The sequence below is a fragment of the Salvelinus alpinus genome, chromosome 6, assembly GCF_045679555.1.
Source record: "Salvelinus alpinus chromosome 6, SLU_Salpinus.1, whole genome shotgun sequence".
In the NCBI taxonomy this organism is placed as follows: domain Eukaryota; kingdom Metazoa; phylum Chordata; class Actinopteri; order Salmoniformes; family Salmonidae; genus Salvelinus; species Salvelinus alpinus.
Window position 1 is genome coordinate 36,715,045 of NC_092091.1, and position 24,228 is coordinate 36,739,272.

General features: G+C 46.0%; 1 protein-coding gene across 10 annotated transcripts in view; it reads left to right on the forward strand.

Moving 5' to 3' along the window:
• The window catches only part of LOC139578645 (KICSTOR complex protein SZT2-like), a 117,033-nt gene that overhangs the window by 77,081 nt on the left and 15,724 nt on the right, over positions 1-24,228 (forward strand). For 9 of the 10 annotated variants that reach the window (XM_071406519.1, XM_071406520.1, XM_071406523.1 and 6 more), the window contains 18 exons: positions 37-121; positions 4,760-4,933; positions 5,975-6,172; positions 6,648-6,883; positions 7,182-7,345; positions 8,276-8,373; positions 8,696-8,828; positions 9,033-9,160; positions 10,152-10,199; positions 12,572-12,693; positions 12,855-13,037; positions 15,655-15,922; positions 16,544-16,623; positions 19,410-19,538; positions 19,830-20,032; positions 20,647-20,740; positions 21,074-21,154; positions 21,442-21,516. In XM_071406519.1, the coding sequence (XP_071262620.1) occupies positions 37-121; positions 4,760-4,933; positions 5,975-6,172; positions 6,648-6,883; positions 7,182-7,345; positions 8,276-8,373; positions 8,696-8,828; positions 9,033-9,160; positions 10,152-10,199; positions 12,572-12,693; positions 12,855-13,037; positions 15,655-15,922; positions 16,544-16,623; positions 19,410-19,538; positions 19,830-20,032; positions 20,647-20,740; positions 21,074-21,154; positions 21,442-21,516 (2,499 nt within the window). The remainder of the gene's footprint in view (positions 1-36; positions 122-4,759; positions 4,934-5,974; positions 6,173-6,647; positions 6,884-7,181; positions 7,346-8,275; positions 8,374-8,695; positions 8,829-9,032; positions 9,161-10,151; positions 10,200-12,571; positions 12,694-12,854; positions 13,038-15,654; positions 15,923-16,543; positions 16,624-19,409; positions 19,539-19,829; positions 20,033-20,646; positions 20,741-21,073; positions 21,155-21,441; positions 21,517-24,228) is intronic. The other variant, XM_071406521.1, reaches the window with a different exon arrangement.

Genomic DNA, 24,228 nt, shown 5'->3' on the forward strand with positions numbered 1-24,228 from the left:
TCTCTCTCTCTCTCTCTCTCTCTCTCTCTCTCTCAGCACTACTTCCATCAGAGCAGTGAACTACCTGACTCTGATGTCTACCTCTACAATAAGCCTGGGGGCCAGGGGACTGGAGGGAAAGGTAATGAAGTTCTTTCTCTCTTCTCTCAGCTGTCCCTGCACACACACCGTCCTCTCACTCCGTCCCTGCAAAATGTCTATCTCTCTGTCTCTGTCTTGCACTGTCCCTCTTTCTATCTCTCGCGCGCGTGCACATACACACGTATCCCATTGCAGTTGGCATAGCGCACCCTACACCTAATTCACCACCTGATATTGTATTTCTTTATAATTAGGTAGCCTTCGCTTGTTTTCTCAAATTATTTAGCGGAGGCTGTATTTTCTCTCCTCTACTTGACGGTTTTTGCTCAGCGGAGTCGTGTGTGTGTGTGTGTGTGTGTGTGTGTGTGTGTGTGTGTGTGTGTGTGTGTGTGTGTGTGTGTGTGTGTGTGTGTGTGTGTGTGTGTGTGTGTGTGTGTGTGTGTGTGTGTGTGTGTGTGTGTGTGTGTGTGTGTGTGTGTTTATAAGCTGCTGACTTCGAGGGAGTGATATCACAGGTTGTGCTGACAGCCTCTTTCCCTATTTATACCTCTCACCACATTAAATAATCGCACGGCAAATTATCACAGCACTGCCTTGCATAGCTAATACCCACTAAGCTGACTTTTGTTCTGCTATGGCACTTCTGGTATAGAATGTCCGTTTCTCTGATTAGTGTTACACTCGTTCTCCCAAGGTGACTGGCCCATCAGACTCTCCAACTTCCATATGTGAAGTGTGCTTTGGTGGATAACTTGCCAAAAAATGAAACGAGACTGAATAATGGCCTGTTTTGTTGTGTATTCCCCTGTTTGAGGATCAGCTTTCTCTGGGGACAGCACATGCTATTGCCGTGCGCCCGGGTGTGAGCGTGCACGTGTGTGATATGGCCTCCTGTCCTTTGGGATTAGCCTATAGTAAGACATTTCTCCACCTATCCTGTTCATTATATAGTGTGTTGACAGCTATAATGATTAACACACGGCTCCTATATTATCCCCACTGCCTGTCGTCATAAATATTGTTTCAAAACAGGCTGATATCTCACTTAAACTGACTTCTCTGCAGTGTCCTACTCAAAGTACCAAGGGTGATGCTTATTCGGGGGGGGGGGTGTTCCCTCCAGGTTGCTTCCCTCCAGGTTGCTTCCCTCCAGGTTGCTTCCCAAATGGCACCCTATTCCTCATATAGTACACTAGTTTTAACCAAAGCCCTATTGGCCCGGGTGCACTATAAAGGGAATAGGGTGCCATTTTAGATGCACACACAGCCCAGGCTTTTGCATTCATTTCCCATGCAGTCTCACTACTTTTTATTTGCTGTGTGTGCATCTAAAGGGAAGGGAAGCTCTGACAGCATCTTATTAATTTTAAGTATTGCACAACAAGGTGCTTAAGTGATTTGATTTGACTTGATCCCTGCCTGGCGTGAGAATGTGTCAGGTTCAGACTGCCACTCTGGCAGAGATGGAAGGTTTAGCCTTGCACTGTTGTATTCCACGGACAGCTTATTAAGAAACTGTTTTCCAATGGTTACCACATTAATCTTGTAGAAAAGTCACAACCTAAACCACACGCCTACTGTGCTTGAATACCATGGAAGGCATTTTAGCATGGGCTGCTGCTTCAGTGATTCCATCTCAGAGAGCTTATAGACCGTGTTTCATTGCAGAATTCAGACAGAGATATTTTCCTCTTACTAATAACTGTGTACGAAGGCCCTGCAACAAATAACTCCTATAATAACTCATGTATGTTATTGTATGTGTGATAGAATAGTAGCAATGTGCATAAAGGAAGTGAAAGACTGTAGTGCCAGGCTAGTGGAGGCCTAGCTCTGGTCCAGGGCATTAGTGGGGCTTGTTAACACTGAGCCTTCTTTAAAGCTGCACTAACGCCCTGTACCAGAGCTAGTAGAGGCCCAGGCCCAGGTCTCCTGGACATTTGCATTCAATTGGTAGATCAATCAGAGATGGGGTTGCAAAATTCCGGAAACTATCCACAAATGTACAGGTTTTCTAGAAACCCGGTTGGAAGTTCGCAGAACCAGGAGGGAATAAGCATGAAATCCTTAATCCTCCGAACAGGATTTCTGGAAAACCTGTGGATTTTGGGAAAGGTAGCGGAACCATTGGCGACCCCAATTAGAGATGATCTGAAGATGCTGTTCCACTGACTCTGCCGATTCCTCATCAGTTTATCAGTTTGCACTACTTAGTAGACAGTTCGCAACATACCATCCGTTACATTAGTAACTGATGCACCATCTGGCCTTCAGAAAGGAGCTGATGAGAGACACCTCTCATATCATATCTGATGATACTAGAAGGTAATGTATTGAGGGTATGTCTGTCTGTCTGTCTGTCTGTTGACTCAGGTACCATGTCGGACCTCGTTCAACACCTCTTCCCACCCTCTCAGTTCCAAGGTATCATGTTTTATGAACCCCTAGCTACCTTGGCTCTACTGGCCTAGCTGGCTGGGGGTGCTTCTGCTCTTGCTTCATTTTCCATATGGCTTTATTTTGCTGTGTTTTACTCTTAAGGGAGATTGGCTCTTTGGAAGTAAATTGGCTGCACTTCAACAGCAGTAGTCTTTAATGTGGACCGGATTGCTTATTTGAGTTGCCCATTGCTCTCTGCATTAATTTTTAAGTGGCATGCAGAGTGACCTGACTGTTCTTTCTTTCTTTTAATGTAGTCTGGTGGTACTTTTGCCGCCTTTTAAAGCTTCAATGTGTTCTTGACTGGCTTTGGTCTCGGTTATAATGGCTTCTGCAGTCTATCAAGAGATGCTTCTCAATGAGAAATTGAATGGAAAATAATCAGGCATAGGAATATGTTTGCGTTTTAAGTTTAATAGTATCCAGCTTTTAAACGAAATTGAATGTTTTTTTTTCCAATTACGCAATTATATTTACGGCTATTGAGATATATAGGCTGGTTAAACACAGGGCTACTGCAATGTACTCATTGATACTGGAATAATTATTTTGAGCAGAATGAAACAATGTTTTACTACAATTGTAGTATTTTATTCACCCTCTTTCCTATAGAAATGTTATCTTTGGATCTGTGGCGCTCTTTTCATTCCAAGAAAGGCTATGCTATGTAGCCTAACATGTGCATTTTTGGTGTTCTTTAAAAAAAAATTGAATTAAGGCTGAGACAGTTTGAAAATGTCATCGCGGTCCTGTCTTGTTTGTCTAGTGGATGTCAGTGTGACTTCTTCAAAGGCTGTGGAAAGGATCCGCAGTCCAGACTAACTGTAGTGTAATTGACTGAATGACTGTCTGGCTCAGGGCCTTACAGGATAACGGCGTGGCCTTGTCTTGCAGATAGATAGAGCCCCATCAGCTCTAAATCCTGTTTTCTGGCTGCCACCATTACTGATGTGCTGTAGCAATCCGTTGGCTCATTGCCCTGGCTGACACGGGCAGCCGTCACAGAACCTGGACAGCCTGTCAGAGGCTGCATCCCAAATTCTGTAGCACCTTATTCCCTGTATAGTGCACAACTTTTGACCAGAGCCATAAGGGACCTGGTCAAAAGTAGTGCACTAAATAGGGAATAGGGTACCAATTGTTTGGGATACACCCTCTCACGTTAAAGCCACTATGGAGGGAGTGCTGAACACAAAACGACGCCTGCTGCATTGTGTTTCTGTGTGCCGTTTGCGTTTGCGACTCGCAGGTGACGGCCCGGTCAGTCCGTCAGACCTCATAAACCACCCTGCTAAAGTAGCCAAAGAGAAATGGACCGGAGTCCCCGCAAAACTCAAAGTACAAAAACATCAAGTCACTTGCTCCGACTGACCTGTGCAGTCATCAGAATGCGCAAGTATGTAGTAGTAGTAGCAGCAGCAGTAGTAGTAGTAGTAGTGGTGACATGTGACTGCTTTGCTGACTAGCTGGCTGCAATAGGCAGATACGCACGCACACACAACATGCACGCGGTGTAGCATGACCGTCCGCAGTCGAGTGTAAAGCCCATGTGTGTGTTGCTGTTTTATTCCAGGTGATGAATGTAATGCATCTATGTCTCCCGCCAGCCTGCCAGGTACATCAGCCCATCAATCACTACTCCACGCCTGCCTCTACCCACTAACGGTGCAAGCTAATAGCCATAGTCGTATCAAACCAAACATGGCCCGGGCAGATCGGCAGTAATATTATTTAGCGCAGGTGTCATGCATGGGTGAGGAATCCCTGTATGATGCAGGGTTTTATGAGGTGAATAGAAGATGCAGGGCGACGGGGTGAGAATCCGAAGACGACGCTGTCTGGGTTTGTGTTGGGATGGAACATCAACTGTGTTGTAGTAGAAAGGTCATGGTTTATACATTGATGCTGTAGTTCCTCTGATGTTTTAGGCAGGAGAATATCAGACCGAATCAATGGTGAATCTCTGTAGTTTATAATGGCCCACAAAGTCGTTGTTTATTGCATTCAAACTATTTATTATATTGCATTCATATTGCACTTCATTTCACTTGAAAAATATGTTTAGCGTTTAGATATGAACAACATGCACAATAGTCAAGGTTATTGTTAATAATGTACAAAAAACACTAACCGGCTCAAAGGACCATTAAAAAGAGCACCACCTTTATTCATCCTCTAATTAGTCTATCAGTGTAACTCTGGGTCACCCTGTCCTCCACATTTCACCTGTTCCCTTCAGGTATCGCCTGTATCGCCCTGTCGTTCGTTGACGCTCAAGGCTGCCCCCTGCAGGTTCCAGCCCAGTACTGCACCACACCACCCAGAGGGGATGCATCTACCATCCTCCTACAGCCAGACCAGTTTGACACCCTGACAACTGTCATCAAGGTGGACTCCAACAACCTCAGCTCAGGTAAAGCCTGGCAGGGTTTCTTTTAGAGATCAGTGTCCTGTTTATTAGGGCACATGGTAGCCCTTTTTGGCATCGGAAAACAAAAACGAATCATTCTTAATGGACAGGTTCAGATAGTACCCCTTCATTTAGTGCGTGATGACAAAGCCTGAGTAGCCAGGACAACCATTGGCGGAGTTGTTGCCCTGTCTTTTTCTTCTCAACGAGTGTCATGAAATATGTTTTCTATTATGTGCTGCGTTGTCTATCTGTATTAAGTGATTGAATTATATATATATAATTTTTGCACTGGGGAAGTATTTGAGAATCGTAAAATTCTAGCTTCTTACAGTACCATTTCACAAGATAGATTAATTTATAAACAGAGCAATAAGTCATACATAGTGGTCTCACTCTGGAATTAAATGCCAAGTCACCTTGAATAGGACTGGTAAAGCTGCTTGCATAATGATGGTCATTGCATCATTTTACAAGGAGTTTTTATTCCCTCTTTCTTAGATACAGGGATTGTATTTGTCAATGTGACATTGAGTTAAATTGAATAAAATGATGATGAACTTTTATGTTTTTGTTGTTTAAAAAAAATCCAAAACCTCATCCAAACAATGACATGCATAAAAACGTATATATATTATTCGCATATAGCTAAGATCTTTAATTGGCAAATATGATTTATGCTTCCTAGTTTGTTTGAGAAAATGCAATTAGTTTCGAAGAGTAAAAATAACCTCCTCTCATGTGGTAATCTACTGCGTTGCCATGTGTTTGTGTAAGATTATTAATTAGAAGCCTACTACCTGAGCTGCTTAAACTCTGCTGGGCTCTGCTCTACTGGGCCGTCTATAACACCATCATTAATCAGGTGTGCTCTGCACTAGCCTGATCACAGATGTGTGTGTATGTGTGCGCTGTATAGCCAACTCCTATGCTCATAGTCACAGTGTGATCATTGCCAAGACCTGGGACCAGGCTACAGTAGTTCTGCTCATGCTCAGTGCAATTCTCATTAGTCATGAATCTGCCCTTCCTTCTTCCTGACAGGGTCAGAGATGAGGGTGCGTTTTGACATCTGGGAGCAAGGTAACGTCTCCCCCCTCCAGCTGACTGACAAGCTGCGAGGGGCTCTGCGCCACGCCCTCTGTGATGTCATCATGGAACTCCGGGTCCTGCCGAATCCCCTGTGTCTGGAGACGTTCTGCACTACACCGGGGAGAGGGCAGAGAGAGGACTCCACTAACGGTGAGGAACTACAACTACCTTTACAGTACCTGCTTGGTAAAGCTGGGACAATCAACAGAAAAAGGATCGACACCGACCGTACCTATCACTTATCACAGGCATTTTGCTGATATCATTCGTTTGCAATAACTAGCCTCTAGAGAAATGTGAAGTTTGAAATGAAAGTTTTGCTGATATGGTGGTTGTTAAAGGGACAATTGATGGCTACAACCATCAAACTATTTGTTTAAAGGGTAAGAAAAAAAATGATGCAGATTGTTATGAACGTGTCATTCTATTTATCGTTATCGCATCAATTCAGGCAATTTATCGCGATACGGTTTTTTGTCCATATCGCCCAGCTCTACTGCTTAGTACATATTGTTTCCTTTGGCCCGCACAACGAATACAAATGCTTTATTGGTCTTCTTGGAAAGTTATTTCAGTCTAATGTTATCAGGTTCATCCCTTGTCTATCTCCACATCTTTTCCATAGGTCTTTTAAGTCCTCCATGGGAAGCAAAGGAGGGGAATGAACTGGAGGTTAGGGAAGTGAAGGAATTTAAGGACAGCTTCCGGCCTCGTAGTGGCTCTAGGAGGGTTAAGAACAGCCCCTCCCCTATCACCCTGATTCCTGCCCCCCTTGTGACCACCCCCAACACCGGACCAAGCACCCCTGAGTCCACTACACCCACCGGCAAGACCACTCGCCGAAGCTTCTGGGAAATACTGGTGAGTGAAGTTCTCTTTCATTGGGTTTGTGATGTGTTGTAAGAGAGGATTTTGTCCAAAATGGCACCCTATTCCCTAATGCAATACTTGTCTATTTCTGCTATAGTGGCCAAAACTAGTTTACTTGATAGGGAATAGTGCCATTTCAGAATCTTTCATAAAACATTTCTGTGTGTCTCATCTGAGTTTAGTTCTGTCAGTGCTACATCCATCCGAGATCAACATTATATCTATATTTGGATTATGAACCACCATGTTGCTGTTTTATTCAGTGAGGAAATTATTATCCTCCCTACAGAGCAAGCCAGACTCATCTGAGCTGGGGAGCCCTAAGACGACAGACGACATCGTGCAGGAGAAGGGAGAGGAGGGTCGGACACGCAGGAGACACAAGACGGAGAATGTGAAGCAGCAGTGGAGCCAGGAGAAGGCCATGGCTGTAGAACTGGAGCAGGCCCAGAGGTTAGAAGATACACAGGCTGGATTTATTTATTTTTTCCTGTCTGGATTTACAGATGGGCAGAGTTAGAACTATTTCATTGATTTCATTGTGACAGGCAAACTCAATCAGGTACTTTTCTGTCAAGTAGACAGAGAAAATACCACTTGAACCTAGGTCTGGTCTCCGCTGTTTAATGTGTCTGGGTTCAATATCTCATTAAGCCAAGGAGAAGGCATTGAGCTACACTCACTGGACCGTTTATTAAGTACACCCATCTAGTACCGGGTCGGACTCCCCTGTGCCTCCAGAACAGCCTGAATTATTCGGGGCATTCTACAAGGTGTCGGAAACGTTCCACAGGGTGGGGGTCCATGCTGACGCGATGGCATCACGCCGTTACTGCAGATTGGACGGCGGTACATTCATGCTGCGAACAGCCCGTTCCATCTCATCCCAAATATGCTCTATTGGGTTGAGGTCTGGGGACTGCGTAGGCCACTCAAGTAAACTGAACTCGCCGTACCTAATAAACTGGTCAGTGAGTGTATGGAGAAAGGCAGGATCCATGATTGGCTGAGATAATGGAGGGGGATAAAAATAGACTACAATGCCATGCCATACTGACTCGTGTGTTTAGGTGTTCATTCTTAAAGAGATGGGTGGGGCTAAGGCTTAAGAGGGTGTGACTGATGCTGAATGGGGGTAAACGAAGAAGAGCTCTTTAGAAAGTGTGGAAATCATTCAAGGGCATTTTTTTTTTTATCCTACTTGTCTCCAAAGGATACGTTTATACAATAAAAAAACATAACTTTCCCATGTTTCCCCCAACTGCAGTGTATGATATAGAAGTTTTGGGGGGACATAAGCTCTCCTTCCTGAATTCAGTCACAAAGGTGGAGTTTCCGTCAGTAGTATTGCACTGTTTAATGGGTGTGTGTATTTTCCAACAGGAGACATGTGTCCCAGCTAGAGGAGGGTGACATTGGGACCCTGCACCCTCTATACCAGGTCACCTGTCAGCCCTGGATCACCTTCATGGCTAAACTTGGTGAGTGGCTCCTCTGCCCTCTCCTCTGCCCTCTCCTTTGCACTTCCCTTACCCCTCTCCTTATTTCTGCTGGAGTGGAGAGGAGAGAGAAGATGGGAGGGAGGGTTATAGAAAATATTGGTTGCATCCCAAATTGCACTCTATTCCCTCTGTATAACCTCTCTGGTCAAAGTAGTGCACTATACAGAGACTAGGGTGCTATTTGGGACGATACCATTGTCTCCTATCTATTTTCTGCGAGAGGCTTTCAATTTGAAGGTTAACTCTCATTTTCTCTATTTCTTCTCCTTTTCTCTCTCATTCTTTCCTCTGGTGTAAACAGGATGCCCGTCGATTCAGCAGTGCACAGCTGAGATTGCCTCCCAGTTTCTGCTCCCACCCATCCTGACAGAGATTGTCAATCTGGTCAGCTCCCTGGCCAGTGACACTGCAGTTAAGGTGTTTGAGAGGACAAGGTGGGTCATTTGAAATGATCACGCGTACAAATATGTGTACATTATTTGAATCTCTTCCAGCTAGTTTGGAAAGAGGTGTAAGGAAAGCATCTATATACACTTTTCTAGGACCATTAACACATTTTTCAAGCGAGTGTTGTATGGATATTGTTTTGATATAAACTTACTTTATCATGGTTTTGTGTTTTTTGTTTGGTCCCCTAGTTGTCCCCAAGGAGACATGTTTGTTCCCCTGCCTTTGATCCACCACCTCAGCCAACCGCCTACCACCTCTAGAACCTTCATCCTCATTGGACGGAACTTCCACCAATGGCATTGCAGCACAGAGCAAGGTACCTGCACAAGCCAGAGTTCTATTATCCCTGTGCTTTTGAAAGTAGTCACTGTTCACTGTTTGCTTCACCTAATGTAGCAGGTGTAAAAAGACGCCTGAGCAGAGGTCCCGCATCCGGTTTCCAGCGGAAAAGGAAGCTAGGTTGAATGAACTGTATCCCTGAAAACCGGATGCATCCGGCTCTTAGCAATTCTGCTAAGGGTGCTGTTTGCTTGACCTTTGATTTTATTGACTTATTAGATTCCTGGAGTTAAACATAATCATTGCCCTTTGCTAGTATTTGATGATCATTTTATACCTCAAATGATGCCTCATTTCCTTATTTCGTTTTGGGAAAGGAAAAAAATGACGAGGTACTTTTTTCTCCTCTGTAACTTTGGGATTCTGTGGTCAACCATGCTTTACTAACTGACTTTATGGAAGCACCAAATTGAGAAATGAAAACGTGGGAAATACTACATCAGCATATATTGAGAGATATTATTACGCTGCTCAGCCACCCAGCTAGCAGGCACACCGTAGCAGAACTGGGCCCAAACCCAAATACTCCATCCTAACCCAACCTGGAACATTTTGCAGCTAATTTACTTCTAAATTACTCATTGCATCAAATCTGTTAGATAGATTCTCTCGCTTCCATAACAACACTGCAATGCCATGTTACTATTAGCCATTACTAATGATCAACTGTAGATGGGCGTAGAAGACTAAGTGCATGATGTGCACGGAGGCGTTATTTCTAAGCTTACCCTGTCATGACATGCTCTGTCTGCTACTGCGCTTTGGGTTCTCTTCTCTCTCCTCTGTCCCTGCTCTGACAATCACCGCTGTTGCTGTTATTTCTTCTTTCTTTCTTTCTTTTGCAAGCACGTCTGTCTGTAGTGTTAGCGGAGTATCTCTGTGTAGCTACTGTAGAACTGTCTGTTGTCAGTGCCTGCACTCTGCCAATATCATGCTGTTTGTTTGTGCTCATCTCCGTTTGCCCACAGAAGACAGTTCAGATGATGAAAACATCCCTGAGATTAGTAGGTTCACACGTAAGTCTCACTCTGCCCCCTCCTCATAGTAGGTTCACACGTAAGTCTCACTCTGCTCCCTCATAGTAGGTTCACACGTAAGTCTCACTCTGCTCCCTCCTCATAGTAGGTTCACACGTAAGTCTCACTCTGCCCCCTCCTCATAGTAGGTTCACACGTAAGTCTCACTCTGCTCCCTCCTCATAGTAGGTTCACACGTAAGTCTCACTCTGCTCCCTCCTCATAATAGGTTCACACGTAAGTCTCACTCTGCTCCCTCCTCATAGTAGGTTCACACGTAAGTCTCACTCTGCTCCCTCCTCATAGTAGGTTCACACGTAAGTCTCACTCTGCTCCCTCCTCATAGTAGGTTCACACGTAAGTCTCACTCTGCTCCCTCCTCATAGTAGGTTCATACGTAAGTCTCACTCTGCTCCCTCATAGTAGGTTCACACGTAAGTCTCACTCTGCTCCCTCCTCATAGTAGGTTCACACGTAAGTCTCACTCTGCCCCCTCCTCATAGTAGGTTCACACGTAAGTCTCACTCTGCTCCCTCCTCATAGTAGGTTCACACGTAAGTCTCACTCTGCTCCCTCCTCATAGTAGGTTCATACGTAAGTCTCACTCTGCTCCCTCATAGTAGATTCACACGTAAGTCTCACTCTGCTCCCTCCTCATAGTAGGTTCACACGTAAGTCTCACTCTGCTCCCTCCTCATAGTAGGTTCACACGTAAGTCTCACTCTGCCCTCTCCTCATAGTAGGTTCACACGTAAGTCTCACTCTGCCCTCTCCTCATAGTAGGTTCACACGTAAGTCTCACTCTGCTCCCTCCTCATAGTAGGTTCATACGTAAGTCTCACTCTGCTCCCTCATAGTAGGTTCACACGTAAGTCTCACTCTGCTCCCTCCTCATAGTAGGTTCACACGTAAGTCTCACTCTGCTCCCTCCTCATAGTAGGTTCACACGTAAGTCTCACTCTGCCCTCTCCTCATAGTAGGTTCACACGTAAGTCTCACTCTGCCCTCTCCTCATAGTAGGTTCACACGTAAGTCTCACTCTGCCCTCTCCTCATAGTAGGTTCACACGTAAGTCTCACTCTGCCCTCTCCTCATAGTAGGTTCACACGTAAGTCTCACTCTGCCCTCTCCTCATAGTAGGTTCACACGTAAGTCTCACTCTGCCCTCTCCTCATAGTAGGTTCACACGTAAGTCTCACTCTGCTCCCTCCTCATAGTAGGTTCACACGTAAGTCTCACTCTGCCCTCTCCTCATAGTAGGTTCACACACAAGTTTACCCCCAGCCAGCCCCAACCAAGCAACGCTGGCTCTTGGCTATTCTGGTTTTATGTATATGTTTTAAATTCATATAGAATTTTCTAAGACATTATTAGTGGTTCTATTTACCCATTTAAGCCTCAAAGAATGTGTTCAAAAAAAGAACGGGGAGAAGAAAAAAAAGGATTTGTACCGAATGCTTCACTGAATGCATGTGGTGAGCTGTGCATCATGTAATCATGTTGCTTACGTAGCTTCATACAGATGACCTTATACCTGTGGAATAGGAAGAGTTCACACAGTTTCTTCTGTCTCGTCTCCCTCCAAACTTTTATATTTAAATTCCAAATGTCAACTCAAATCTCACAATTTCTACTCTCATAAAGGGCTACAATTTCTCTTCAAGCTTAACTCTCTGGCCGTCTGGCAAAATAATAGTCAATTTCTTAGAAAGGAAAGTTTTTTTTTTTTTTTCTGCCTGCTCTAAAGGCAGCAGTGGAGTAGCCCCTTGCATGCCTCTCAAAGAATGGATCTGTGAATAATTGTACGCAACTGGCCCTGGGGGCTTAGAAAACCCTGCTGAGATGTTCTCTGTCTGATTGGACGTAATGAGAACCGTTTATTATTTCATCTTAATAGCACCGTGTTCAGAAATCACTTTCCCACCATAGGGTGACTTACTGTCCGTTTAGTCATATACTTGATGTTCAGATGGTAATATACTTGATGGTAATCATATACTTGATGATCATAAGAGATGCAAGATTCTCAGCCTGGGACATTATTAAGGTCCCCTTGTTAATTTGATTGTCGGCCTGAGTCCATTCTACCGTACCATCCTTATCTTAGAGACTGCGCTAGACTCTGGTTCAGCTCCGCTTCTCTCCTGTCTGTCCTCTGTCTGCTGTGTCAGTTTGGGGTCAATTCCATTACATTTCAGTCAATCCAGGAACTAAAATTCCAATTCCAATGCGCCTCATTGCTTGTCAATAAAGACAAAATGGAATTGGAATTTCAGTTTACTTTCGGTATTGACTGAAATAAATGGTATTGACCCCAAACCTGGTCTGCATCCGTCCCACTCTCACTGTCTTCTCTCTCCCTGTTGGTCCAGCTCATAAGGGCTTCCAGCGCTTCGAGGCCTTGGAGCAGTCTGATTGTTTCAGCCCAGGGCAGGCCTCGAGGGGCGTGGCCCCAAGACAGAGGTTCCTCCTCATACACATCCTGGATAAGAAGGTGAGGAGAGGAGGAGGTGGGGGAGTGAGTTGTTGGTGGGTGGGGGTATGTATGCACAATTTGGCCCATTTATTTCCACCCGTAGGCTATGTGAGGGGGGTTGATCTCAATCTCAATGTTGATCTATGTCTCTCTCCATCTCCCGTCCTCTCCCTCTTCAGGTGACCCTGTACACCTATAACTGGTCGCTGGACCTTGGTGTGTCTCTGAACCGGGGACTGGTCAGGCTGGTCCAGTGGCAGAATGCCAGGTCCCACGTTATCCACTGTCTCCTCAACCAGAAGATGGGCCTCTTCCACCACTACTGCTTCTCAGACACACCTGCCCACGAAGACCTCAAACAGGTAAACCGTTTCTCAGAATCACCTTCACTCGCCGAGTACATTTACATGTACCAGGAATTTGACCTGGTGAAGTGGTGCTGACGTCGCCTTACGACACTGTCAATCTCACACGGGGCCATCATACTTCCAGTAACCACAGTCGAACACTCATACACACACCAACGCTATCACTGAGGTACCGTATCTAAATCACACACACCTGCCCACCAAGACCTGATCAGGTAAACGCTCAATCTCACGCACGGCACAGCCATCTGCTTGAATTTGTCGCGGTCTACTACTCTTTCGTGCACCATAACTGTGGCCTATAAGTATTAAACATATGCCCACACACAATACACAGATGGTGCGATGTTAGGATTGGGGACAATGTCCTGGTGGTTTAAATGGGGGTTCAGTCAGGTGGAATCAGTCTGTTGGTTAGTGTAACGGCAGTGTCTGGTGGTACAGCAGGGTACACACAACTTCACTCTAGTGGGTAGGCTACCTGCTCATTGCCTTTCTTTGATGTCCCCCTCCCACTCTCTCCTCTGCTTTCTTGCTTCTCTTCTTAGCAAAAGCTGGGAGGGGGTCTTGTCACTAAATCCACTCCCACGTCTCTTTTCCCATCGGAGTTTTAAATGGCAGCAGTTTTAATATTCCTATTGCGCTTGTTTTGATCGGAGCTCTATTGGGACCTGGTCAAGAGTAGAGCACTACATGGGGGGATAGGGCGCCATTTGGTGTACTTAGTAGATTCTCCTTGGTCTTTAATACGGAACATCAACATGACCTAGTTTTCTCCCCCTCTCTGATCATCCCTCCCTCTTCCTCCCTACCTACCTTGGTATGACATGTCAGCACCGAGGCCTCCCTTCCTCATTCCTTCTGTTCCTCTTTTTTCCCCTCCTTTTCAGTCAACATCCCCGTCAGCGTCCTTGTATCTCTCACTCCTTTTGATATGCGCGAGGAGAGGAGCAGAGAGAATGGCTGTGTGCTAATTCTCACCCTATTCCCCTTGTAGTGCACTGCTTTTGACCAGGGCCCACAGTGCTCTGTAGGGAATGGGATGCCATTTGGGACCACAGCGAAGAGAATCGCTCAGTTCTCTGACTTCACAGCCCCGTGTTTTTAGTTCCGTAGCTCTGGGGGTCAAAAACAAAGAATGCCTATCATTTCTGAGCAGTCTGCACGAGTGCCGATACACGGGAGATGGAAGAAAGGCGAGACTTATTTTTAGGGCTTTGAGATGATTTTGCAAAAATAACATTCTGTATTTAATCTGTCATAGAAACAGTTTTTCTCTGCCACTTTTCTTTTTACTGAGAACATAAGAGGAAACACGCATTGCATTTTGTTTTACAACACTTTTTTTGGAGGGGGGGGGGATCACATGATTTAAACATCCTTCTAACATTTTGCCACCGCCGCGCAACAACCAATTGGAGTGCAAAAATGTCAAATTAAAAGAAAAGAAAATCTCCCAAAGTTTCCCCTGTTTCTCCCTCGATGCCCTCACTCTTAATCGCCTCTCCACTAACGAATGCTGACAGAAGGCGGAATCAGAGCGACGGAAAATTTGCCCCCGCAGACTGTCATCTGTCACTGTCCTGATGAGGAGCACAGTGGGCACCAGTGCCCAGTTCAACCCCCCCCCCCCCCCCCTTGCCCAGCGGGCACAAGACAGACACTGGACAGAGGGTTCTGCCACCCTGGGGCATCTGGGCCCTCCTCTTCCTCGTCCGTTGCCTTGGTCCTGCCCAGCAGCCGTTAAGCTGCTCCGTTGAGCTAACTTGCTCATAAGTTCCCCTGAGCAGAGGGGAGAGGGGGGGTGGGGGGGTGCGGACATATTAGCTGTGCAGTGTCAGTCAGGACATGCTGTCCATGAGTCTCTGTGCCATCTCTAGAGCTTCACCAATCCCTGCCACAGTTTGAGTCAAGGGCTCTGTCCTAGTTCTGTTAGGCATTTCAACTAGATCTTGGTTTCAGCCCTACCAGAGTTGCTCTGTACATTTTGATGTTTATGAACAGATACTGCACTCTATAAAGGGATAGGTTTCTACCTTTTTTAGGTTTATCTAAAATGTGTGTGTACAACTTGTGTCCTGGTAGTTTGTTTATTACACAGTGGCATTTGGAGTTGGAATTCAGATTTGTCAGATATGAGTTGCATTTTTGTTGTTGTTGATAACAACCTATGGTTTAGCCTTGTTTCATGTGTATTTAATAACATAATCATTGTCATGGCATGCTCATATACCAGAAAGTTACTTGTTCAATAACTTGGAGAACGCCTCACAGCTTCTATGCCCACCTCGCACTCACTCCATCGTTCTCATTCTGCCTCTCATCTTCTTCTTTCACTCTCTCCATCTCTCTCGCTCCCCCTCTATTCTCCTCCTTATTTTTGCTCTATTTCTCTGTCCCTCCCTCGATTCATCTCTCTCGCTCCCTCTTACCTTCTACTTTCTGTCTCTTTCTCGCCATCTCTGTCCATCTACCTCACTCTCCCTCCTATCATCTACTTTCTCTCTCCCCTTTATCTCTCTTGCTCCCCCTCTCATCATCTCCTGCTTCCTCTCTCTCCCTCTCATCCTCTCTCAATCGCTCTCGCTCTGACTCATCTTCTTCTCTCAAGGAGCCCAACCCGTTCCTGAACCCAACCTTGGAGGCTGATGCCCTGCTGAGGAGCCCAGTGCCCCCCGTACCCAGCAAGGACCAGGGCAGGCTGGCTAGCTCCGTCCGCTCCCTGGCCCCCCTCCACTTCCCCTCAGAGCTGGTGCCCTTTGACGAAGCCCTCCGGGACATCGGGATGGGCCGCCCCCTGGCCAGCGCTCAGGACGGGGCCGACGTGGTGGCTCGGCACGGGGCCCAGCTACTAGAGGTCAAGGCTGCAGAGAGGAGAGGTCAGATATGAGCCCAATGATGTGTATAAACACTGTATATGTTCTAAGATAATGTGAGGTTTATATTTCAGATTTAATGGGCAGAGGTCAGATATGGTCACTCCGCTCCTCACCCACCTTCGCCATATAACTAATACATACTGTGCTATCTACTTTCCTACAGTTTAACTAATGCAATATTACTTAGGTTGAGAATGACGTGGATATTTAAAGCATTTTTTTAAATAACACAACCAATGTTAATGTGTTGTAAAAGGTTTAATGGGGGGGGCTTAGAGTACAGGATTCTCTAGTTATGTTTGTTTGATACAATGTGAGCCACACCAGGCCATCCAGCAGCCAGGCAGACAGGAGCAAAGATGAAGTAGACAGCTAGGCTGATTGAGGAGATGGCGATAGTTAGTTCTTGGCCCTAACAGAGACAGGCAGAAGGCTTTTAGCTCTGAGGGATGGCTACATGACCCTGGGAACTGTAAGGCACCCTATTCCCCTTTATAGTGCACTACGTTTGACCAGAGCCCTATGGGTAGTGCACTAAATGGAATAGGGTGCCATTCTGGACCCGCCGCGGGGCTGTGTGACCAACGAGTGTTTTGTGTGGATTTATCTCCACGTTGACAGAGATGGAGAAGCAGATGAAGATTGAGAACCTGTTTGTGACTTGGCAGCAGAGGTCAGCGCAGTCCAACATGCCCATCTCTGTAAGTACCGATCTACCGCAACCATTTTACGTCACATTTGACACTTGAGTCGTTTAGCAGACGCTCTTATCCAGAGTTACTTGTGAGGGTGTACATTTTCATTCATTTTTCTTACTCATGTCTCGTGGGAGTCGGAACACACAACCCCGGCGTCGCAAGCGCCATGCTTTACCAACTGAGCCACGCGGGACCCTCCATTTTAGCCATTTCCCTCCCCATGAAACGCCAATGGACACAAACACGCACACGCAGCACTGTAAACGGCTCTACTGTGGAGAAATATCCGCTCCCCTCTGTCTGACAATCGGCGCTATCTACACTATATATACACCAAAGTATGTGGACACCCCTTCAAATGAGTGGATTCTGCTACTTCAGCAACACCCGCTGCTGACTGGTCTATACAATCGAGCACACAGCCATGCAATCTCCATAGACAAACATTGGCAGTAGAATGGTCTTACTGAAGAGCTCAGTGACTTTCAGCGTGGCACCGTCATACGATACCACCTTTCCAACAAGTCAGTTTGTTAAATGTCTGCCCTGCTAGAGCTGCCCCGGGTCAACTGTAAGTGTTGTTATTGTGAAGTGGAAATGTCCTCATACTCTCGGTCATGTAGTGTATCTTGCGAATGCATTGAGTTCACGCGGGCTGGCAGATTACGCACACAGCGACTCTCATCCAAAACTCAGCAAATGGCCTCTCTCCATCTCAAATACATTTACATCTGAACTTTTTTTATGCACTGTAGCTAATTGATGTGTATTTAACTATTGCCATGTTTTAGTATTCTGGGACTTTGGCACGGAGAAATAAATACGAGATTATTTTTAAGTAGTCCCCATTTTCAATAGTGCAACTAATTTACAAAGTTTGCAAGCTGGAGCATTTGAGCAGCTCTTAACGAGAGACGGTAACTCTTAAGTTGATATTCTAGCAAGCATTGTGTGACAGTAGACTTCATATTATTGTAGGTTTCCTGGGACTCACGAGCACAAGCTCACCAGTGCTTTCATCAGAGGCACTGCAAGATCTTGACAGGCAGCTAGGGCTGGCACAATAATCATATAATCACGACAATTATGGACAATAACCTGTAACAAAAAGAACATGTGATAATTGTCTTAATACATTCGTTTTAGGTGAAGGGGGGATTTAGCTTTATATTCAATTAGATAGACTTACGTTTTTGACATGAATAGGGTCAAGTTTTAAGAGCAGAACAGCACGGTTAGGAAGAGAGGCTTAGTTGAGACGGGTGTCACCTAAGCTGTGTTGTATTCATTAGGTAAATCGCAGCGAATTTTTGAAGACACATTACAATTATGACAATGCCGTGATCATTTGCGTGACAATTAATCGTTACCCCTAAAATGACGTCATCGTCACAGACGGCGCATCTCTGGAACACACCGGCGCAGCGTACATTATCAATGGGAAAAAATCAAGTCTGTTTTGACATTCGTTCATGTTTCTGAAACACTCATTTCACAAAAATGCAATGTGGTGCGGGTGTTTCCCCCAGCTACCTTCATCATTAAAGGAAGATGGATGAAAACAAAAGTGTGAATAACTGTTGGTTACAGTATAAACAGTAACACAACAAACGCCACCAGTAGTCAGTCCCAATTAGACTCTTGTCTATTGAGCCTGGTGATTGTCTGTGTTCCCTGTGTCTCAGTATGTTACCCCTCACCAGAGCAGGCTCATCCATTACCGCCCAGTCAGATGGCTGGCTGGCTGCCTGACTTGGTCCATCCACAGTGGGGGACCCATCTCCCTTCACTGGCCCCTTAGGTCACCTCAGATCTGCCTGCCGGCCCGCCCGTGGATTCCCGACTCTATCGCTGACGTGAAGGATTAGATATGAGAGGAGATCACATCAGCTCAACAGACGGTGTTGTCTTCTGTCTGTCTCCCCTTCCCTCCTATATCACACACACGTGTGTGTGTGACTGTCTTCCTGTCTCCTTCCTGATACCTGCTCAGGCCAGACTACAATGGAGCCCCCAGAATGCCTTGGGGCAGGGTTAATGGCCCTGTTTATTTGGCCCGTTGCTGACGTCATCAGGACACACGCAGGACAGAAGGGACTTTTACTAAAGACAATGGAGGAGCTTGCGCGCGCGCGCGCACACACACACACACACACACACACAGTCCTATCTTCATCTCCATCTTCAGAAGATAAATGATAGACGTGTCAATGAGTGATTTATGAGAAGGCAACAAATGAATTACTGGATAAGATGAGCCGTAACGTTTAAACAGTCAGATTCCTCTGTACTACGCCCATTAGCTGCATTGTCGGCGTAACGTTTAGTAGACTGTTTTGATTGTGTCATTAGAAAAACCGGACGTTGATCTCAGTGGTTGTGACGGTGGGTAGGTGGCTGTGTGTGTATTGTAAAAATATATATATTTTTAAATAAATAAATAATGTATTTAACCATTTATTTAACTAGGCAAGTCAGTTAAGAACACATTCTTTACAATGACGGTCTACCCCCCGGGCCAAACCCTCCCCTGACCCGGACGACGCTGAGCCAATTGTGCGCCGCCCTATGGGACTCCCGATCACGGCCGGTTGTGATAACGGCCTGGGATCGAACCCGGATCTGTAGTGACACCTCTAGCACTGCGAAGCAGTGCCTTAGACCGCTGCGCCACTTAGGATCTGTCGTGTGTGTGTGCATGCGCATTCTGGGGCTTTTGGTATATATACTAGGAAGAATTCACATCTGACTCGAAGGACCACAAAGAGATGTTTCCTTACTTTCCACAGGTGGTGGACTTGGACACTCTGAAGCAGTCGTCCAGGCTAGTGCACTACTGCGCCACCCCTCTGCTCTTTGACCCCGTGTTCAGGAAGCAGATCCAAGAAGAGCAGATTGTCCAACCTCAACAGGTCAAGGTACAGCAATCATGGCTGCTTTCCCTTGGGGCCTAACTCCAACACACAATCTCCTCATATGGTTTTTCACTTCTTTCTTACTTTTGAAAGATGCCCTTTTAGTTATAAAATCTTGGAAACCATCCCAAACTTGGAGAATTTCTGAGAACAGGAGGGAACAAGCAGCAATCATCCAACAATCTTTCAACCAGAAACCTCTGAAATCTTTCAACCAGAAACCTCTATTTTCACCCCTCCGCTCCCCCTCTTCCCTCTCTTCTCCTCCCCCTCTCTTCTCCTCCCCCTCTTCAGAAGCGCCACTGCTCCAGTGACTCCACGGCGTCTGGCAGGGACCGTAGCTACAGTACGGACTCAGCTGATATGCTGCCTAGCCGGCTGAGAGAGGAGCCCTGGCTGCAGGACATCTCTAACACCTTCCTCCAGCAGTATGTCCAGTACCTCCAGAGCATGGGCTTCATCCTGGTCCAGGTCCGGCCACAGTCCCCCGCACGCAGGTACGTCTTGTCTCAGTGGGAGCCCAGTGGTCCTCAAATCGCTACACACTAATATATATATATATAATCAAACACTCCTTCTGCACCATACTAGCTCAAGTTTCAAGTTTATTTACCATGTGTAATGAATACATTGGAAATCTAACTCACCCGATCTCTCACAATAAAAACACAATTGAAAACGCAATAAAACTCAGGGCAAATGTCCTCTTTCTCTGAGTTTCCCTCCCACGATCCTCTCTGTGACAGTGAGCCGAACTGTGAGCAGTGTTCATTCATCCATTAGTCATCAGATGTGTTGTGATCACATCCTAGCCCCCAATAGCCACATCCCTCTGGCCACAGATGTGATATAACTGTAGCAGCCACTGGGCAGATGCTGTTTCTGCTTCTCTCGGTCTCTGTCATCCTCTGGCCCAGTACTGGGTGATTCACTCTTTTGTGTTGCCAGTCTCTGGGACCCCTGCTTAAAGGAGCACACACACACACACACACACACACACACACACACACACACACACACACACACACACACACTCTCTCTCTCTCGTTGGTCTCTCCAGCTCTGCCTCACCCCTAACCCTACTTGTCTCGCCCTCCGCTCCTCCCTGCAGCATCGCCAGGGCCCGGGCAGCCATGCTCAGCTCACTCTCGTCAGAGAGGCAGTCCTTCTCCTATAACAAGGCCAGGAGTGAGGACAGTCCAAAGGTAAGTAGTGTTGATGCAAGAGATGAGGCTATTCACACACACACTCACACACACTTTTTGTGACTGAAAGGCATACCGGGATATATTGACACTCACTCACTCACTCACTCACTCACTCACTCACTCACTCACTCACTCACTCACTCACTCACTCACACACACACACACACACACACACACACACACACACACACACACACACACACACACACACACACACACACACACACACACACACACACACACACACACACACACACACACACACACACACAAAATTCCCTCCATCATCACCCTCATCAACTCTTGAGATACTGTTGTATTTCTCTGCAGAGCACAGGGTCAGGCACCACCGCGTACCACCTCCAGAGGGCGCTCCCAGGGGGCATCGTACTGATGGAGCTGGCCTTCCAGGTGAGACGGCTGCCTACCGACCACCTCCACCCCTCTCTATATATTAAACATCCACCTCTCTCTCTCTCTCCCTCTAGCCCTTTCTCTGTCACTCCATATTACACCCCCCCCTTCTCACAGTGTCAGGAGATGAATTTAGAACCGTTGTCGTCATTGTAACCACACCACACAATATGCACTTCAAAAATCTCTCTCTCTTTCTTCTCCCCTTGTGTTTCGCTCTCTCCCTCTATAATTGTCTTGTCTTTCTCGGTCTCTCTTTCCCTCTCCCTCTCTCTTTCTCTCAGGGTTGTTACTTCTGTGTGAAGCAGTATGCTCTGGAGTGTTCCCGCATCCCCATGGGTCAGACCGTCAACTCTCAGGTAACATCACGACGGCGTCTCTTATCGCTGGTGCTGTGAGTTAGACCACAGAGCCAGGGCCAAATTAACCAGACCATAGTCTCTTCTAGGTATGCCTGAGGCTGGGTAAAGAGAGGGATGAATAGAGAGGGAGGGAGTGCGAGATGAGATCTTGTAAACAGCTTGATTTCACATCTCTGGAATCATCGTCATGACTTTATACCCCTCCCCCCTGGCTATTAGGGGTCTATTGGTACACATATTAGGAGGCCTATAGTCTATGCCTGCACTGTGTTGTACGCCTGCCTCTAAAAAAAAAAAATGGCGCATTTCAAACAGTCTTTTTGTGAGGGGCAACCGGGAACTAGTTCTGTACGATGGCGAGTGGTGGGGGGGATCCAGAATTGGAGGATCCTCCATCACGGTTTCAATCTTCAGTTTGGCAACATTTTGGCTTCCCAGTAGATCACGACGGCGATGGACAGAGAGTTGTGGATAAAACGTTAACAGTATGTCGCAACGCTCAACGAGAACAGGCTACGCATCTGCAAACGCCTCAAATATGTTGACACGTTTATGCCGACATCACACCGGTATACCAGAGCAAGACGGAAACGCAAAGAAACAACGGCAGCTGATTCTGACTGGGCCAAATAAATGATAAGAGCGATATTTTTTTCGTTTTTTGTTTATAGCCGTGGATATGCACCCATTCTCGGTGGTTGAGAATAGGGGGTTTCAGCGCCTTGTGAGAATGCCCGAGACATGTTACTAACGTTCTTTTTGCATCCATTTCAGCAAACAAGTATTATACACTCTATATAAGCAAGCCAAAGTTTTTAATGAATTTCACAGTGAGAGCCCATCAGATTACCCCGGAGTGGGAGCTGTACCTTGCTACAGACACCCCCCCCCCCCTTAGTACTCATCTGGCACTGAAGGAAGCTGTGTTGGGGTGCGTTCGCATCCAAATGGGAACTGGGGATTTACAGCATACGACTGGGAAAAACCCACTTGAACGGCCCTCAAACTGGTAATTACAAGTGGGAAACTCATTTATCATCCTGAACACCCACTTCTATATAACAGCATTTTCATCAGTTAAATGCAACTACAAAACATTATTTATAAAAAGCAATGTATTAATGGGTTTTATAAAGTAGTTTTTTACAAGCATGATAGCTGTACTTTTAATTTATTGTTGGCAGCTTGTTGGCCATCAGCCAATCGCCATTTCTCAATGAGTTCAAATCACATGAATGAATCCAACTGGTATTTACGACTTCAGGACTGGTAAATTCCACCTCCCACATGGTTAAAAACGCAGCATCCGAGTGGAAACTTGAGAGGCCCAGCATAACAATCCGGTCACAACAGACAATGCAAGGAACATTGTGAATGCTGAATGAACATTGTGAATGGCATTACATTTTTCCAGTGTACCAAAACTGAACCGAACCATGACGCAAAACCGCAACACTTACCGAACCGTAGGTTTGGTGAACAGTTACACCCCTACAGGCTATGGTGTGATTCGTGTGAGTACCTCTTCCCCCCCCTCCCTCCCTCCCTCTTTCTCTCTCCCTCTTTCTCCACCCTCCCTCCTTCCCTCTCTCAACCCTCCCCCCTCTGTTCCTCCCTCCTTTTATCTGGAGTGTATCCAGGTTTTGCTCTAAACTCGGTGTAATTCAATGTAAAGGTGTGTAAATGACTGCTGTGTGTTTGCTGAGCGTCTCCAGATGTCGCTCTGCTGGTAGTGAGGGAAAGCCCCGACAGGTGTTTCTCTCCAGCAGCTGGTCATCTACAACTATTAAGACATCTGAAGTTTTTTTTTTTTGTTACTTTTTTGTTTGTTTGTTTCTAAATGTGTGCGTGCTCAAAGCCCGGAAGCTATGAAATAATGAAGGACTGGTGTAGTACTAAAACCACAGTGGGAAACTCGGTGAAGCATTTATGTTTGTTGAAATGACCTACAACTATATTAACAAGAGAGGTGATTTGAAACATTCTGTCCTCCATTTCCTTTTTAAGTCAAACTGGAAAAAATGAGTGAACTCACTTCGCAAAATATCATTTTCTGCTCTTTTATTAAATTCTTCATAATGATTGCCTGCCGTGTATGGTATTCTGATCTCAGAAATATTCCGGTGCTCAAATATAACCAGTATATTTCAGACTGGTAATTGCTTTGCCGTGTAAACTAATGGGCAGAGTGGAGTGTGTGTCTAGCTACTGCAGCAGCCCACCTACTTTAAACAGAGCTAATGGACTGTCGTGTCTGTGGACTAGGGAGATATGGAGATGGACTTAGCAGCGGTAGGTCTGTTCTGGACTTTATGTACTAGACTACTGGCTGTGATCAGCTCGGCACGGCATGCTGAGTACAGACTGACTGGATCTCCTGTGTTGTTAGGCTTTTTGTGAAAAGCTCTTTTTCTCTCTCTATATCTATCTATCCTTCTTGTGACTAATCAGTTTTCAGGTCGTGAGTTGACCGTTGTTTAATGTGATACAGACAGAGGACCGTGTGTCAATGTCCTCCACGCCGTTCTTTCTCCAGACTAGTGTTACTAAATGGCTCAAAGTGATGCATGTTAGTCTGAGTAAACAAAGAGAGAAGGGCTTTCTCTTTTAGTCGCGGTAAATAGTTTGTGAAGAGCCATCGCGGTTCCAGAGTCTCGGTGCACAGCAGGGTGGCCGACATGTTAGTTAAGCACTGGAGTGGATGAGTGA